General features: G+C 48.9%; 1 protein-coding gene across 2 annotated transcripts in view; it reads left to right on the forward strand.

The window, feature by feature from the left end:
- The first annotated feature begins 647 nt into the window (after positions 1–647).
- ADCK5 (aarF domain containing kinase 5) overlaps positions 648–17,314 on the forward strand; it is a 53,084-nt gene continuing 36,417 nt past the window's right edge. For both annotated transcript variants that reach the window (XM_068237869.1, XM_068237870.1), the window contains exons 1-3: positions 648–700; positions 3,970–4,061; positions 9,995–10,141. In XM_068237869.1, the coding sequence (XP_068093970.1) occupies positions 689–700; positions 3,970–4,061; positions 9,995–10,141 (251 nt within the window). In that variant the 5' untranslated portion in view covers positions 648–688. The remainder of the gene's footprint in view (positions 701–3,969; positions 4,062–9,994; positions 10,142–17,314) is intronic.

Genomic DNA, 17,314 nt, shown 5'->3' on the forward strand with positions numbered 1-17,314 from the left:
GAAATGAGCAATGTAACAATCTTTACGGCCGCGCTGCAAAGGAAGTACTGAAGCTGGGCAGAATTCAGCGCAGGCGCATTGGCCCTTGTAACGATCGTTCTCGGCCGATGTCTGTACACACTATAGTTTTGTAACGATTGTCGGTAGATACGATCCGTCAGGTTGGATATTTCCATCTTCCCGATGTCGTTCTTTTGTCGTTCGTGTTAATGATCGTTTGGTAAAGTTCTTTCCCCGATTGTCGGCGGAACGATCGTTAATTAGCTGTTTCAAACGACCGTAGTCGCCAGTGTGTACGCAGCATTACACTAGCCATATACCGTTTCTAGAAATTAAAATAAAATTCAGAGTTAAAACTATTCTTCCCTCTGTGGTTTTGTCTCCCAAAGAGTCTCCTCAGTGCTGTTATGACTGTTAACTACATTCATCACAGAGGAAAACACCCAGAACTCTTACAATAACAACATGCATAGGAAGCGTCCCCAGCAGAGAGAGGAACATCGGGGGGAACAGCTGCCTGTGTAGAAGACAAACAAGTTCAAGTATGCAGAGAAAGTCACATGACCCAGGGAGGCCACATGACTGTGAGGGGAAGTAGGAAGAGCCTGACCAATAGCCATGCAGGGGGTGTGACCTTCACTCAGGGGAATGGCTGGAGAGGTCACGTGACCAGAAGCTCCCAGACAACATGCTGAAGCTGGTGAGACATGAGAGAATTTAATAGAAAGGGAATGGGAAATCATGCATGTATTTACTGCAGAGAAAGAGAGAATTACGAAATAGTCTCAGACTGCAGGGCTACAGAAGAGACAGCAGAGATTGCAGGGCTACAGGAGAGACAGCAGAGATTGCAGGGCTACAGGAGAGACAGCTGAGACTGCAGAGATACAGGAGAGACAGTTGAGACTGCAGGGCTACAGGAGAGACAGCTGAGACTGCAGGGCTACAGGAGAGACAGCTGAGACTGCAGTGCTACAGAAGAGACAGCTGAGACTGCAGTGATACAGAAGAGACAGCAGAGACTGCAGGGCTACAGACGAGACAGCTAAGAATGCAGGGCTACAGGAGAGACAGCTGAGACTGCAGGGATACGGAAGAGACAGCTGAGACTGCAGGGCTACATAAAAAACAGCTGAGACTGCAGGGCTATATGAAAGACAGCTGAGACTGCAGGGCTACATGAAAGACAGCTGAGACTGCAGGGCTACATGAGAGACAGCTGAGACTGCAGGGCTACAGAAGAGATTGCAGTGCTACAGAAGAGACAGCTGAGACTGCAGGGATACAGAAGAGACAGCTGAGATTGCAGGGATACAGAAGAGACTGCAGGGCTACAAAAGAGACAGCTGAGAAGACTGCAGGTCTACAGGAGAGACAGCAGAGACTGCATGGATACAGGAGAGACAGCTGAGACTGCAGGGAGACAGGAGAGACAGCTGAGACTGCAGGGAGACAGGAGAGACAGCTAAGACTGCAGGGATACAGGAGAGACAGCGGAGAGTGCAGGGATACAAAAGAGACAGCTGAGACTGCAGATATACAGAAGAGACAGCTGAGACTGCAGAGATACAGAAGAGACAGCTATGACTCCAGGGCTACAGAAGAGACAGCTGAGACACCAGGGATACAGAAGAGACAGCTGAGACTGCATGAATACAGAAGAGACAGCTGAGAATGCAGAGATACAGGAGAGACAGCTGAGACTGCAGGGCTACAGGAGAGACAGCTGAGACAGCAGGGCTACAGAAGAGACAGCTGAGACTCCAGGGCTACAGAAGAGACAGCTGAGACTGCAGGGCTACAGAAGAGACAGCTGAGACTGCAGGGCTACAGAAGAGACAGCTGAGACTGCAGGGCTACAGAAGAGACAGCTGAGACTGCAGGGCTACAGAAGAGACAGCTGAGACTGCAGGGCTACAGAAGAGACAGCTGAGACTGCAGGGCTACAGAAGAGACAGCTGAGACTGCAGGAGAGACAGCTGAGACTGCAGGGCTACAGAAGAGACAGCTGAGACTGCAGGGCTACAGAAGAGACAGCTGAGACTGCAGGAGAGACAGCTGAGACTGCAGGGCTACAGAAGAGACAGGTGAGACTGCAGGGCTACAGAAGAGACAGCTGCGACTCCAGGGCTACAGAAGAGACTGCAGGGCTACAGAAGAGACTGCGGGGCTACAGAAGAGACTGCGGGGCTACAGAAGAGACTGCGGGGCTACAGAAGAGACTGCAGGGCTCCAGAAGAGACTGCAGGGCTCCAGAAGAGACTGCAGGGCTTTAGAAGAGACTGCAGGGCTCCAGAAGAGACTGCAGGGCTCCAGAAGAGACTGCAGGGCTCCAGAAGAGACTGCAGGGCTCCAGAAGAGACTGCAGGGCTCCAGAAGAGACTGCAGGGCTACAGAAGAGACTGCAGGGCTACAGAAGAGAAAGCTGAGACTGCAGGAGAGACAGCTGAGACTACAAGGCTACATAAGAGACAGCTGAGACTGCATGATTACAGAAGATACTGTAGGGCTACAGAAGAGACAGCTGAGACTGCATGAATACTGAAGAGACTGTAGGGCTACAGAAGAGACAGCTGAGACTGCAGGACTACAGAAGAGACAGCTGAGACTGCAGGAGAGACAGCAGAGACTACAGGGCTACATAAGAGACAGCTGAGACTGCAGGGTTACATAAGAGACAGCTGAGACTGCAGGGTTACATAAGAGACAGCTGAGACTGCAGGGCTACATAAGAGACAGCTGAGACTGCAGGGCTACAGAAGAGACAGCTGAGACTGCAGGGCTACAGAAGAGACAGCTGAGACTCCAGGGCTACAGAAGAGACAGTTGAGACTGCAGGGCTACAGAAGAGACAGCTGAGACTACAGGGCTACATAAGAGACAGCTGAGACTGCATGAATACAGAAGAGACATCTGAGACTCCAGGGCTACAGAAGAGACTATAGGGCTACAGAAGAGACAGCTGAGGCTGCATGAATACAGAAGAGACTGTAGGGCTACAGAAGAGACAGCTGAGACTGCAGGGCTACAGAAGAGACAGCTGAGACTGCAGGGCTACAGAAGAGACAGCTGAGACTGCAGGGCTACAGAAGAGACAGCTGAGACTGCATGAATACAGAAGAGACAGCTGAGACTGCATGAATACAGAAGAGAGAGCTGAGACTGCATGAATACAGAAGAGACTGTAGGGCTACAGAAGAGACAGCTGAGACTGCATGAATACAGAAGAGACTGTAGGGCTACAGAAGAGACAGCTGAGACTGCAGGGATACAGAAAAGACAGCTGAGACTGCATGAATACAGAAGAGACTGTAGGGCTACAGAAGAGACGGCTGAGACTGCAGGGATACAGAAGAGACAGCTGAGACTGCATGGATACAGAAGAGACTGTAGGGCTACAGAAGAGACAGCTGAGACTGCTGGGATACAGAAGAGACAGCTGAGACTGCATGAATACAGAAGAGACTGTAGGGGTACAGAAGAGACAGCTGAGACTGCACGAATAGAGGAGAGACAGCTGTAGCAGAGGATCAGCATGATAGCCAGGCAACTAGTATTGCTTAATAGGAAATAAATATGGCAGCCTCCATATCTCTCTGGCTTCACTTGTCATTTAAGCAATGCCTGACTGTCCTGCTGATCCTCTGTCTCTAATACATTTAGCCATAGACCCTGAACAACCATGCAAATCAGGTGCTCTGACTCAGGTCAATCCGCATTAGTTGCATGCTCGTCTCGGGTGTGTGATTTAGACACTGCTGCAGCCAAAGAGATCAGCAGGACAGCCAGGCAACTGGTATTGGATAAAAGGAAATAAATATGGCTGCCTCCATATCCCTCTCTTCAGGGGATAGAGAAGAAACAGATAAGGCTGTACAGAGATGGAGACTGCAATGATAGAGAACAGAAATGTGGGAGCTGCAGAGAATGGAAGAAGGCACTGATGTGTAATGACCTCTTCTCTTGCAGTTCCGGTTATGTCGGTATCACACATCTGTTCTGGCCCAGTGTCACCTCGGTGTCCCTCTCTCTGCCAGAGGATACAGCACAGAGGCAGTCAGGTAAGAGAACTTCATACCACACTTGGGGGGAACTCATCGAGACCAGTGCATGGAAACCCTGACGCTAGGAGCACACTAGATATTTATCTGTACTGTGCAGTTTTATTTTGTTTTTTGGGTAGGGGGTGCATTTTTGTATGCGTTTGAAATTGCGTTCCATTTTTGTGTTTTTTGTACATGTCTTGTTTTTATTATTTTTCATAATCAATGGAGTTAAATACAACATTAAAAAAAAATGTGTTAAAAATGCATTCTTCTGCCTCTCCATTGAGATACATTGGGGTTGATTCACTCGTCCTGCCCTGAGCCCCTGCGCGTCCAATCATTTTAAATGACACTATCCCCGCACTTTGATTGGCTCGATAGGCTGTCTGTCAACCCGCAGGGGCTCAGGGCAGGACGAGTGGAGCTCTCGTCATTGCCTATTAGCAGGCATAAGTTCGTAGCGCTCGCTATGCTACTCTGATAAGGCGTGTTAACCCTGATTAGGTCTGTTAACTCCGATAAGGCATGTTAACTCTGATAAGGCATTCTATTTGTTATAGTGAATCAATCCCATTATGTGCGTTTTACATGCATTTTTGAAAATGATGTAGCAAGTTGTGCGATTTAAAAAAAACACACAATGCAAAACACACACAAATGCAGTCTTATATGCAGCGCTTGTACTTCCTGGTGGGCTCCGGTACTTCCTGTTAGTGGTGACCCCAGCCGCACAAGTGTTCTGAATGTCATGCAGCACCCCGGCGCATGCACCCCACTCGGATCATGCAATAAGAGGGAACCACTAACCAGGAAGTACGGAGGACCGGAGCATGTAGAGCAGCAGGTGGAGGAGGAGAGGAGCACTTGTAGAGCGGCAGGCGGCCACGGTGTATAGCAGCAGATGGAGGAGGAGCACGTGTAGAGCAGCAGGCGGCCGCGGTGTATAGCAGCAGATGGAGGAGGAGCGCGTTCATAGCGGCAGGCGGCCACGGTGTATAGCAGCAGATGGAGGAGGAGCGCGTGTAGAGCGGCAGGCGGCCGCGGTGTATAGCAGCAGATGGAGGAGAAGCGCGTGCATAGCGGCAGGCGGCCGTGGTGTATAGCAGCAGATGGAGGAGGAGCGCGTGCATAGCGGCAGGCGGCCGCAGTGTATAGCAGCAGATGGAGGAGGAGCGCGTGTAGAGCGGCAGGCGGCCGCGGTGTATAGCAGCAGATGGAGGAAGAGCGCGTGTAGAGCGGCAGGCGGCTGCGGTGTAGAGGAGCAGATGGAGGAGGAGCGCGTGTAGAGCGGCAGGCGGCCGCGGTGTATAGCAGCAGATGGAGGAGGAGCGTGTGTAGAGCGGCAGGCGGCCGCGGTGTATAGCAGCAGATGGAGGAGGAGCACGTGTAGAGCGGCAGGCGGCTGCGGTGTATAGCAGCAGATGGAGGAGGAGCGCGTGCATAGCGGCAGGCGGCCGCGGTGTATAGCAGCAGATGGAGGAGGAGCGTGTGTAGAGCGGCAGGCGGCCGCGGTGTATAGCAGCAGATGGAGGAGAAGCGCGTGCATAGCGGCAGGCGGCCGTGGTGTATAGCAGCAGATGGAGGAGGAGCGCGTGTATAGCGGCAGGCGGCCGCGGTGTATAGCAGCAGATGGAGGAGGAGCGTGTGTAGAGCGGCAGGCGGCCGCGGTGTATAGCAGCAGATGGAGGAGGAGCGCGTGTAGAGCGGCAGGCGGCCGCGGTGTATAGCAGCAGATGGAGGAGGAGCGCGTGTAGAGCGGCAGGCGGCCGTGGTGTATAGCAGCAGATGGAGGAGGAGCGCGTGTAGAGCGGCAGGCGGCTGCGGTGTATAGCAGCAGATGGAGGAGGAGCACGTGTAGAGCGGCAGGCGGCCGCGGTGTATAGCAGCAGATGGAGGAGGAGCGCGTGTAGAGCGGCAGGCGGCCGCGGTGTATAGCAGCAGATGGAGGAGAGGAGCGCGTGTAGAGCGGCAGGCGGCTGCGGTGTATAGCAGCAGATGGAGGAGGAGCGCGTGTAGAGCGGCAGGCGGCCGCGGTGTATAGCAGCAGATGGAGGAGGAGCGCGTGTAGAGCGGCAGGCGGCCGCGGTGTATAGCAGCAGATGGAGGAGGAGCGCGTGTAGAGCGGCAGGCGGCCGTGGTGTATAGCAGCAGATGGAGGAGGAGCGCGTGTAGAGCGGCAGGCGGCTGCGGTGTATAGCAGCAGATGGACGAAGAGCGCGTGTAGAGCGGCAGGCGGCTGCAGTGTATAGTAGCAGATGGAGGAGAGGAGCGTGTGTAGAGTGGCAGGCGGCCGCGGTGTATAGCAGCAGATGGAGGAGGAGCGCGTGCATAGCGGCAGGCGGCCGCGGTGTATAGCAGCAGATGGAGGAGGAGCGTGTGTAGAGCGGCAGGCGGCCGCGGTGTATAGCAGCAGATGGAGGAAGAGCGCGTGTAGAGCGGCAGGTGGCTGCGGTGTATAGCAGCAGATGGAGGAGGAGCGCGTGTAGAGCGGCAGGCGGCCGCGGTGTATAGCAGCAGATGGAGGAGCGTGTGTAGAGCGGCAGGCGGCTGCGGTGTGTAGCAGCAGATGGAGGAGGAGCGCGTGTAGAGCCGCAGGCGGCCGCGGTGTATAGCAGCAGATTGAGGAGAGGAGCGCGTGTAGAGCGGCAGGCGGCTGCGGTGTATAGCAGCAGGTGGAGGAGGAGCTCGTGTAGAGCGGCAGGCGGCCGTGGTGTATAGCAGCAGATGGAGGAGGAGCGCGTGTAGAGCGGCAGGCGGCTGCAGTGTATAGCAGCAGATGGAGGAGGAGCGCGTGTAGAGCGGCAGGCGGCTGCAGTGTATAGCAGCAGATGGAGGAGAGGAGCGCGTGTAGAGCGGCAGGCGGCTGCGGTGTATAGCAGCAGATGGAGGAGGAGCGCATGCAGAACGGCAGGACCAGAACGAGGGAATAGAGGAGCGCAGCACTCTGCACGACTACGGTACTTATGACCACATATTTGCACTATAAGACACACCCACTAGAAAAAGTGTGTCTTATAGTCTGAAAAACACGAGATTATAATATACATGTTTACGGTTGCTCTTACTGAGTAGCTACATACTCGTAGCTGCTCTGAATCACCGGGGTGGGGTGGGGTGGAGGGGGGGGGGGGTCACTTACCCATGACGCTGCTGTAAGGCGGTGCTCTCCATTTGATTCCCACGCCACGTTCTACATCACTCCCATGTTTCTTTCAACCTGGAAGCATGGGAGCGACGCGGGACGTGATTGGATCACATCGTCTAACAGCAGCAGCATGGGTAAGTTAACCCTCCTCTCCCACAGGCAACACTGGCTAACTTTAATTTTGATTTTCTGAGTACTCGGTTGGAGCAACTATATATATATATATATATATATATATATATATATATATATATATATATATATATATATATTTACTTATTATTGATGGAATATTTTGGAGGTATACTGGGAGGTAGTTGGTAAGCACAGGCTTTCATAAGAAGGTATTAACCAGTATGATGCTATCATATGCTGTCATTAAAGGGAGCTGAGCACCCTTTATTTCCCTGGAATGTCTCCTGACTTGAAATAGTTATAGGAGCTGCCATATTTCCCCCTCCCCTTCTCCCAGTCCTTATTTACAGAAGTCAAAGATGCTATCTTCACACATTCCCTCTAGATAACCTCTTTGAAGAAGTTTTCCTAATTACCCACCTCCTCTGCTGATGAAAAGCAATTGTTTACATCTTGACAATTAGTGCAATAAAACAAATTACTTATGTCCTTAGCTGCCTGGGCTGGACAGACAGGCCTGCTGATGTGGAAGGTTTTTGTTTTTTTTTTAATAATGAGACATACTGTTGGCATGCATTTTTAATGTGCTTTTGAAATGCCCTGGGTGCTAAAAATGGTGCTTGGTTCACTTTAATCATACAGTTGGAGAGTCACAGTCTGTTCTGTAGAGTGCTTTCACCACCATGTAGTGCCCTGCGGAGTGCTTTCACCACCCTGTAGTGCCCTGCGGGGTTCTTCCACCATACTGTAGTGCCCTGCGGAGTGCTTCCACCATGCTATAGTGCGGGTCTGGCAGCTGGAGGTTGTAGCTGTGTGTGATGTGCACATCTCACAAGTCTTATCTCTGAAGGACAGATGGGCAGATAGCGGCTGCAGTGTCAGGGACAGGGGAAGGGAAGATGGGAGTAGATGGGCCTCACTGGGATATTAACTGCTTCTTTCCAGCCTGTTATCTCTGTGCTGGACAAAGACATTATTTATTTATTGTATTTATAAAGCGCCAACATAGACATAGGGATACTGCTGTCTTTGACATTAGGTTTGACATTTGCTTTTAATACATCTATTTAACGCTGCGTAATATGTTGGCGCTTTATAAATACAATAAATAAATAAATAAATTATGTTTGGACTGTGTTTAGAGAAAATGACAAACAAAAACACCTGCCAGCCCCCTGTATGTCCCCAAAACTGCTCTGATCTAACAAGGCATGGGCCCCACAAGGCCTCAGAAGGGGTCCAAGATGTTAGCAGCAGATCCTTTAAAGGATACCTTAGTCCATCTTAAAATTAAAAAAAGGGGGGGAGCAGACAAGTGTAGGCGGTTCTCCTCATGCCTTCCGTTCCCCCTGTTCTCTTCCATCCCCCTCCGTCACAGCGTAATGACTCCTCAAAACTACTTTCGGGTCAGGAGGGTCGGTGAAAACTGCGCAGGCAGCCCGGGGTGCTCTGTGCATGCGCACTACATCACGACTACGTAGAATGCTTCCGGCCACAGGTGCGCAATCAAGGACGTGCGTCGCCAGGCAGCGCCTGCACAGTCTTCACCGACCCTCCTGAACCGAAAGTAGGTTTGGGGGGGTCATTACTATGTAGCGGAGAGGGACGGAGGAAGACGGGAGAGCGGTAGGTATGAGGAGAGCCGCCGCCTACACATGCCTGCTACCTATACCCCCCCCCCCCCACCCCCACACACACACACAGTTTTTTTTATTTTTAGATGGACTGCGTTATCCTTTCTTTTGTACATACTACATAACAAAATTTTGGAGAACATAGATACACGAGAAGTTTAGAACACTGCAATCAGGACATCCAGCAATGTAAGTATATACCTACATACAGTAGTTCATGCGTAGTTTGAGATATCACTACAACTGGTAAGTAAGAGGCGGCCATATTTATTTACTTTCAAACAATACCATTTGCCTGGTGTCCTCAGGGACATCAGTAGTGTTTGAATCACACACCTGAAATAAGTATTTTACAAATGTAGTCAAACACCCATCTGATCTACATGCTTGTTCAGGGTCTATGACTAAAAGTGTTAGAGGCAGAGGATTTGGCCGCCACTAACCACTGAGTACTGGGAGCACCATCAAACGCCTTGTCTCTGCATTATAATTTGATCCCTTTCATAGTTGTTCAGATCCCTGTGCATTCCCGTGGTAACTGGATAATGTAATGTAATGGGCTCCGCCTCTGACACAGTAGAGCAGGGTTCGAATCTCGGCTCTGCCTGTTTATTAAGTCAGCACCTATTCAGTAAGGAGTTCTTTGGGCGAGACTCCCTAACACTGCCACTGCCTAATGAGTGCGCTGTAGTGGCTGCCTTGCAAGCGCTTTGAGTCTGACAGGAGAAAAGTGCTATACAAAAAAAGGAATTATTATTTTCCCTGCTTCCAACACATCAAAATAAGTACAGTGCACAACAGGTGCAATTTCAGAGACACAGAAAAATACAAATAGAGGAATACATCGTATTGAACACAGTATATACGATATTATCCATTGAATTGATAAATGGGTTATGTTGTGTCAGTGGTTTTTAAAGTCACACCTGATCATTTTATGCCAACACTGCGGTCACATGACTACACATAACAGTGACCCACTATGTGATTGCCTCTTAATAATTGCCTCTTAATAACCAATGTTATCTTATTAGGTCCTCCTCTCCGCGATGGCTCAGAATTTTCTGCCTCAGTTCCCTGGTTGGAGCCCCAACAGTCGGGGCGCTTGTGTATTACTCTTCAGATGGACCTAAGAGGAGGAAGATTAGAGTCTCTGCACAAGGCATCCTCCGCTTCTGCAGGTAAGAGGTTTAAAAATATGACAATTGCCAGTAGGTAGCGCTCACCTGATGGAAATCTATGTAGCCGCCTCTGCCTGTTGGGCCCCTCATGTCTCGCCCATGAGGAGTGGTGAGTGTGGCAAGCTCACCTGTCCGCATGCCTCTTCCTATTTCTCCTATGTTTTTCTTTATGGCTGCAGGGGGTGCTGTACCCTGTGATCCCACCACAAGTACTGGCGTTATGTTGTACTGGCGCCCCCGGTGGCCATGGAGAAAGACGTGGCACACAGGAGGCGGCGTGGCCATGGAGAAAGACAAAGGACACAGGAGGCGGTGCACCAGCAGACAGATGAGCTTGCAACACTCACCATTGGCTCAAGGGTACATATTTTAAATGGGGGGAGACCTGCTGGGGTTCTGCCAGTCGTCGGGCAATCAAATGCTGCTACCGTCACGCACCCAACCGAGTTTAGAACAAGATCTTTTCAGTATGCCAGATTGATTTCAGACAGAAATTGATCAAAATGACAATTGGGACAGCCCCGTTGTGGCATCGATCTCTTCCACATACAATCATTATAATCGAATCAGCTGGATATTGATGCCTCAAATAGAGTAATGTATGGGCACCTTTATGGAGATGGCCTCAATGACGCACTGTGGCCTTGCCAGGAGTCTGATGATCTCGCCCACCTTGAGGGACCTCTTGCACCTCTCCCTCCCCTCACATATGTGGAGCCAGCAAGGCCATACACATGATACATTAAAATCATTGGTGTTCAGATCATGAGAGTTCAGTCCATCTGATAATCAGAGAGTAGGACTTTATTGTGATGTTGTTACTTGTCTGGAATCCTCAGCAGGTAAAACTGGGGCTTCCCTTCAGGGGTGTATCTGGGTAATGTAGCACCTATGGCAAACACTGAAATTGCGCTCCTCCCCCACCCAGGTCAGAGCCCCCTTCACCTCTAAAAACAGCATCCTTTCTTGCGTACATGTACTATGGTTGCCCGTGTTGTTTGGCTCAGGATGTTGCTTTTTTTGCAAATATCTTTTCTTATTCCCTCTCTTTCCTAACACTAAGGCCTCAATTCACAGAGCTTTATCAAACACTTTATCAAACGTTTGATAATTTTTCTCATGGGTAAAAACTAATTTTGAATCATAGATTTATTGAACATTTCATCGATAAAACATTCGATAAATCTATAACACCTTAGTGAATTCAAAATTAGATTTTACCCATGAGGAAAATTATCAAACGTTTGATAAAGTGTTTGATAAAGCTCCGTGAATTGAGGCCTAAGCCAAGTGCACCCTATATAGATAAATTAAGTAGCCAAGTTCCCCAGATAACAGAATTAATCTGATGTGAGGTCTGAGTGATGGGGACGTATCGGGGCAGGCATAGTGGCACAGCACAGAAGCAGGCATGGCACCCATGGTGCTGTGATGCCCATGGCACAAGTCATGCCTGCACCCCTCTAGATATGTCTCTGCCAGTCCCCCAGTGACCAAATGTACCAGGTTTGAGACATTTGCTATTAACAGTGTAGGAATGGCAGATTTGTAACCTCGGTCACCAAGTGACCAACTGTGCCAAGTGTGGGGACTCTGGCTTGACTCCTGCGAGAATGGCAGCCTTTTCCATTTTTTCCATTGACATGAATGGGTGAAATCTGATTTGCTGTTTGTAGCTCCGCCCACGTGTGCAGGGGGAATGCGAGACCCCCAGAACAAATCATCCCAGGTAGTAAGGGATCTGTGTACCAAGTTTCGTTCAAATCCATCAAGGTGTTTTCGCATGATCGCGACACGCACGCACGCACGCACGCACGCACGCACGCACGCACGCACGCACGCACGCACGCACGCACGCACACACACACACACACACACACACACACACACACACACACACACACACACCACACAGCATACATACATACATACATACATACATACATACATACATACATACATACACACATATACACACATATATACATACACACACACACATACATACACATATACTTATACACACATACGTACATACACGCATACATACATACATACATCTGATTTTGAACATATAGATAAGTCATGCTAAATTTCATAAGATAAATGTTATCTTATAAAAGCCCCAGCAAAGCATCTTTAAAAGGTAAAATATGGTGATTCTAGCGTGTATGGGGGCTTTGCTGTTAACCGCAAAAGATGGTCAATTCTACAGTCCAATCAGGTGTTTTCAGGTTGGCTAGATCTGACCAAATTCAGGTTGAATATAAGTATGGCCAGAATCCAAACACCAACACTAGTAAACAGACAAAGGCTTCAATTCATCAAAGGGTGTTCGATAACAAAACCCCAGTCCTTAAAATACCGCATTCGGTATTTTACACTTCACTGTGCTAATTCATCAATATTTTCCCATGTGCGGTAGAGGTTCGTTAAGTTACCGAACTACTAGGCTTCAATTCATCAAAGGCTGTTCGATAACAGCAGAGTGGTGCAGAGCAGCTTGGAATGTCTCTGTGTTGTTACAAGCTGATAACAATAGAAGGCATCCAGACATCCCTTTACATGTAAACGTGTTATAGTTACTGTTACTTGTACTGCCTCTGCAGCTCTGAATCTGTCCATCAGTCTTTCTTAACATTTGACTTATTTGCCACAATGTAGATGAACTTCCTGGAGACATTACAAATGCCATGCTTGGTGATTTCCCCACCAGCATCTTTGCATTATCAAACAGGGCCTGAAAGGGTTAAACCACCGAAGGGAATCTGGGGATATATTTTGTCCCGTTCTCTCTGCTCACTGCTTGGGGGGTCTGAAAGCTTGTGTGGAGAAGCCTGTGTGACCTATCAGCGGCACTTGCAGGAGAACAGGGGCTGTTTCTATTGGCTGCCTGCTCCTGCTAATCATGAAAACATTCACACAGAAGGCTTTCGAAGCCTGTAACGACAGGGGAGAGCTTGAGATAAACACCGAATGTGTTAGCGAATGTGGGAACCTTGATGAATTAACATTTGTTGAGCACATGTCGGTAATTTATCTCATTGCTGTGTCATTTCAGCTTCTCATTCGGTAACAGCTTTGATGAATTAACATTTTCTAAAGTGCTCCCTTAACTCAGCTGTTTTTAGCATTACCGAATACGGTAATGCTTGATGAATTGAAGCCAAAGGCTTTAGCATGAGGACAACTCTTGCTCAAGCCTGCTCGGCCTCTGTGCCTTATTGTCTGTCCACAACTACACAACGATGTACTTCTGAAATAAAAGTTGCTTATTGATTTCAACATGGTGCTGAGTCTCTTCTGTGAACATTGGTACTTCGTTCCTCTTTGTACAAAGGTTTAGGACCACAAGTGTGTCTACTACTCCTCATAGGCAAACGCAGGGGGGGGGGGGGGGGATTACAGCTGCCCAGAATCCCCCTCAGACCAGGGCAGTATCTATGGACAGGCAGAAGTTGAGACACCAGAATATCTGCAGGCATCCTGCAGCTCATAGCACTGCCCCTTTTCTTTCCCTACTACATATGACTTTGGATGTAGCAGCAGCACGTGTACAGAGCATGGAGCAGCAATGTGTGTACAGAGCATGGAGCAACAATGTGTGTACAGAGCATGGAGCAGCAATGTGTGTACAGAGCATGGAGCTGCAGCGTGTGTACAGAGCATGGAGCAGCAGGGTGTGTACAGAGCATGGAGCAGCTCTGGGGAACTTAACAGTCGGGTATGAGCACAGCCTTGTGCCCTGCTGTGCGAATGCTTCACTTTCCCCTTTATTTGCAATGTTGGCTGTCCTCATTATCTGTATCCAAACTGCTCCTGATCGATACCGTTGTCGCAGATCGAACATTTAGGAAATAATTGTCAGATCCTGTCAGTTGGGCGGGAAATTGCTTTGTGTGTACTCAGCAGGGTGTCCTACCATAATATTGTACTGTATTGTGTGGCTGAGGAAGACCATTCAGGAATCCCCCCTTGAAAATCCTCAGTTTGCCTCTGCGGTGCTACCCTTCCCTTTGTTGTTGCTTCATTTTATTTTATTTATTTTATTTTATATACATTAATGTGCAATCTCAGAATATTAATACATAAAGACAAACTGACATATATTTTTTTCATTATTTATTATAACGAAGCAACAATTATTATTAGCTGGCGTTGTTGTCCAGGTGTTGGTGGAAGCTGGAACGTCTCCCACGCAACTCACCACCCCTCACTGGCAAATGAGAACGACTTAAACAGCTGTTGCTGTTTAGCTGGTATCCGGCGAAACCTCCTCGCCTCTGGATATGTGATATAAAATGCAGGCATGTTCATTCTTGGTTCTTCCTGTGGTAGATTCTCACAGAATGGTGGCCACGCCTTTCCGGTCTCCACATCCTTCCAGTCTATAAGGTTGAAGAACGGATCTTCTCTCAGGTTTTTCACCAGCGTTTGACGCATGGTCGGGTTTTTGCACAGAAGCTTCTGGAGGAAGTCTTGCAGCCTGAGATCTATCCAAGACGGGTAGTCTGGACATATGCAGCAAATGCAGTATGGGATATCATCCGTTTCCTCATTCTCTACGAATGGGTGTTTAAAGCATGCCATTACAAAAAGTGTGATTCCCATGGCAAAGTAATCCACTGAGTGGTTGTAGTCCATCCCCATCAACATCTCCGGGGCCATAAAAGTCAAGGTCCCCACAATTCCTCCAGTCATGTCGTTCTCAGAGACATTTTGTGCTGCCAGGCTGAAGTCTGCAATCCTTATATTCCCGAGCCCATCCAGGAGGATATTTTCCAGCTTGATGTCTCGGTGGATGATGCCCTTGGAGTGGATGTACTTCAGGCCGACGATCATCTGTGCAGCAAGCATTCTAATGGAAGAGAAATAAAATCATTATTAGCATCATATGTTTTTAACTCAAATAAAACAGAAAGATTTATCCACGACTTATTCTAAGGGCTCGTTCACATTGCGTTCCCGTTCGCGTGGCCGTCCGCGTTGGACAGTTTTTCCAGATTTCTGTGCTTTGGCCGTTTTTTGTTCGACTTTGAAGTCTCTTAAAAATCAACTTTTTACTTCAAAAATATGTTTCTTATCCCTGCCCTAACTTAAACGCCGCATCCCCGCATCTATAATCTAACTAAATACCTCCAAACTCCCTGGGGGGCAATCTGGGCAGTGCTTCCATGAGAGGCAGAGCTTTCAGCTGCAGCTCTGCCTCTCAGCGTTTCTATCAGCCCAGATCGCCGCCCCTCCCCTGCCCCTCTCAGTCTTCCTTCACTGAGAGGGGCGGGGGAGAGGCGGAGATCCACCGCTGATAGACGCGAATGGAGGCAGAGCTGCGGCTAAAAGCTCTGCCTCCAACAGCAGCAAAATCCACGAGCAAGAAAGTCGTGGATTATGCTGGGGAAAGGGAGGGGAGAGGTAGGGGGGAGCGGATTGAAAAGGAACCGCTCAGATGTGAACTTTCTCATAGAGAATCATTGCACGAGTGCTTTCAGGGCGATTTTGAAAATCGCCAGCACTTAAAAAATGAAAAACGCCCCTAGTGTGAACGAGCCCTCAAAGATCTAATACCAATTTCAGTCCATGTAAAATGACTTCCCAGCAGCGACATGACATGTAAATGAAGCATTTTACCACAACCTGTTCTAATGAGGGTAATTTACAATATGAAATAGTTGTAACAGGGAGACTAGCAGATACCCCCCCCCCCCCCCCCTCACCACCACCAGTATGCAGAGCAGTGCAGGAAGAAGTGTATGCTACCTGCTTGCAACGCCATGTTGCTCTGATATCCACTCCACAGTGGCTGAGCACTGTGCTGCATACCTCTGCATGGCTCCTCTTACATGTCATGTGACAGGTATGCAGCATAATGCACAGCTACTGTGAGGAGGGAAGCTGAGTGGCACAGGAACAGGTAACATACTCTGCTCCCTGTGCTGCTCTGCATATTGGGAGAGATTGGCTGGACCCCCAAGTTATAGGGGTTACAGGAGCTTTTATTAATCTCCCAGAGGGGCAGTTGTTAGCTTTAGAAAACAGAAGAGTAATCTTACCTGAGGGTTACAGTGTCTAAGGGACGCTGGACAACTTCTAGTACACGCCACAGGGTTCCCCCTCCTAGGTACTCCATGGCAAAGTAGAGGTAATCCTGTGGAAAAAATGTTGGAAAAGACAGGTTAGCGCATTATATAGCTATTTTCTCTTTCTGAGGGGATATAACAAGGCAGCACCAGCACAAGAAGGAATAGAGCAGTGGTGATTTCCCTTAAGGGAATCTGTCATGAGGCATAACTACTGTGTGATATAAGACTCCCACGGAAGCTGTATATTAAGTTCCAGGGTAATGACACTGCATATAGCTCTGCTACCTCTGCACTGGAACTTGTATGCAGAACACTGGTCAGCTATATACTGCTGTTTTACATCTTTTCAGTAATTTATAGATTCTGTTTATCAATTCATACAAATGTAGAAAATGTTCTCAGCAGCTCTTGGTGACGTCTCCCTCTAGTGGTGAGATGTAGCACTGCACCAGTATAATATGTCTGAACAGGTGTGAAGGTGGACATACGTTAGGCGACTTGGCGGCCGAACGACCATCCGATTTGATCATTATAATCAGAATCGGATGGAAACTGGGGCCACCAGTTGCATGCCCGATCGACTATGCGACAAATTTCAGACCAAAATTGGTTGCATTAATCGGTCGGAGATGCTGCAAGATGCAGGGGCGACTTCCTGGTTCGGGTAAGCGGCGGTAATGGTGAGCGATGTCGGGACGAGCAACGAAGGTGATGAAACCCTGACACTTTCCCCCCAATGTTTAATGATCCCCTCAGTGGCCAGCGCACTATACATGACCTGTCCATGGGGTGAGTATATGGATGAAGCACCCGGAGCCAGCAGAGGATAAGCGGTGGCCACAGACAGGTAGTAGAGTGCACTGGGCATATTACACATTAGGGGGACGGCGTCACAAGGCCAATTCCGGATCTATTTCAGCATAAAATTGATGAAGAATGGGCCTGCAGTGTATGGGCAGCCGACAGATCTCTCTCTAATCAGATTCCATCAGAGAGAGATTTGTCTCTTGGTGGAATCTGCCCATCACCACTAGAGGGATAGCCATACACCAAGCGCTTTACATGTGAACCTACCTTTACATGGGAAGCAGGA

This window comes from Hyperolius riggenbachi, chromosome 5, assembly GCF_040937935.1.
Source record: "Hyperolius riggenbachi isolate aHypRig1 chromosome 5, aHypRig1.pri, whole genome shotgun sequence".
NCBI classification, from domain to species: domain Eukaryota; kingdom Metazoa; phylum Chordata; class Amphibia; order Anura; family Hyperoliidae; genus Hyperolius; species Hyperolius riggenbachi.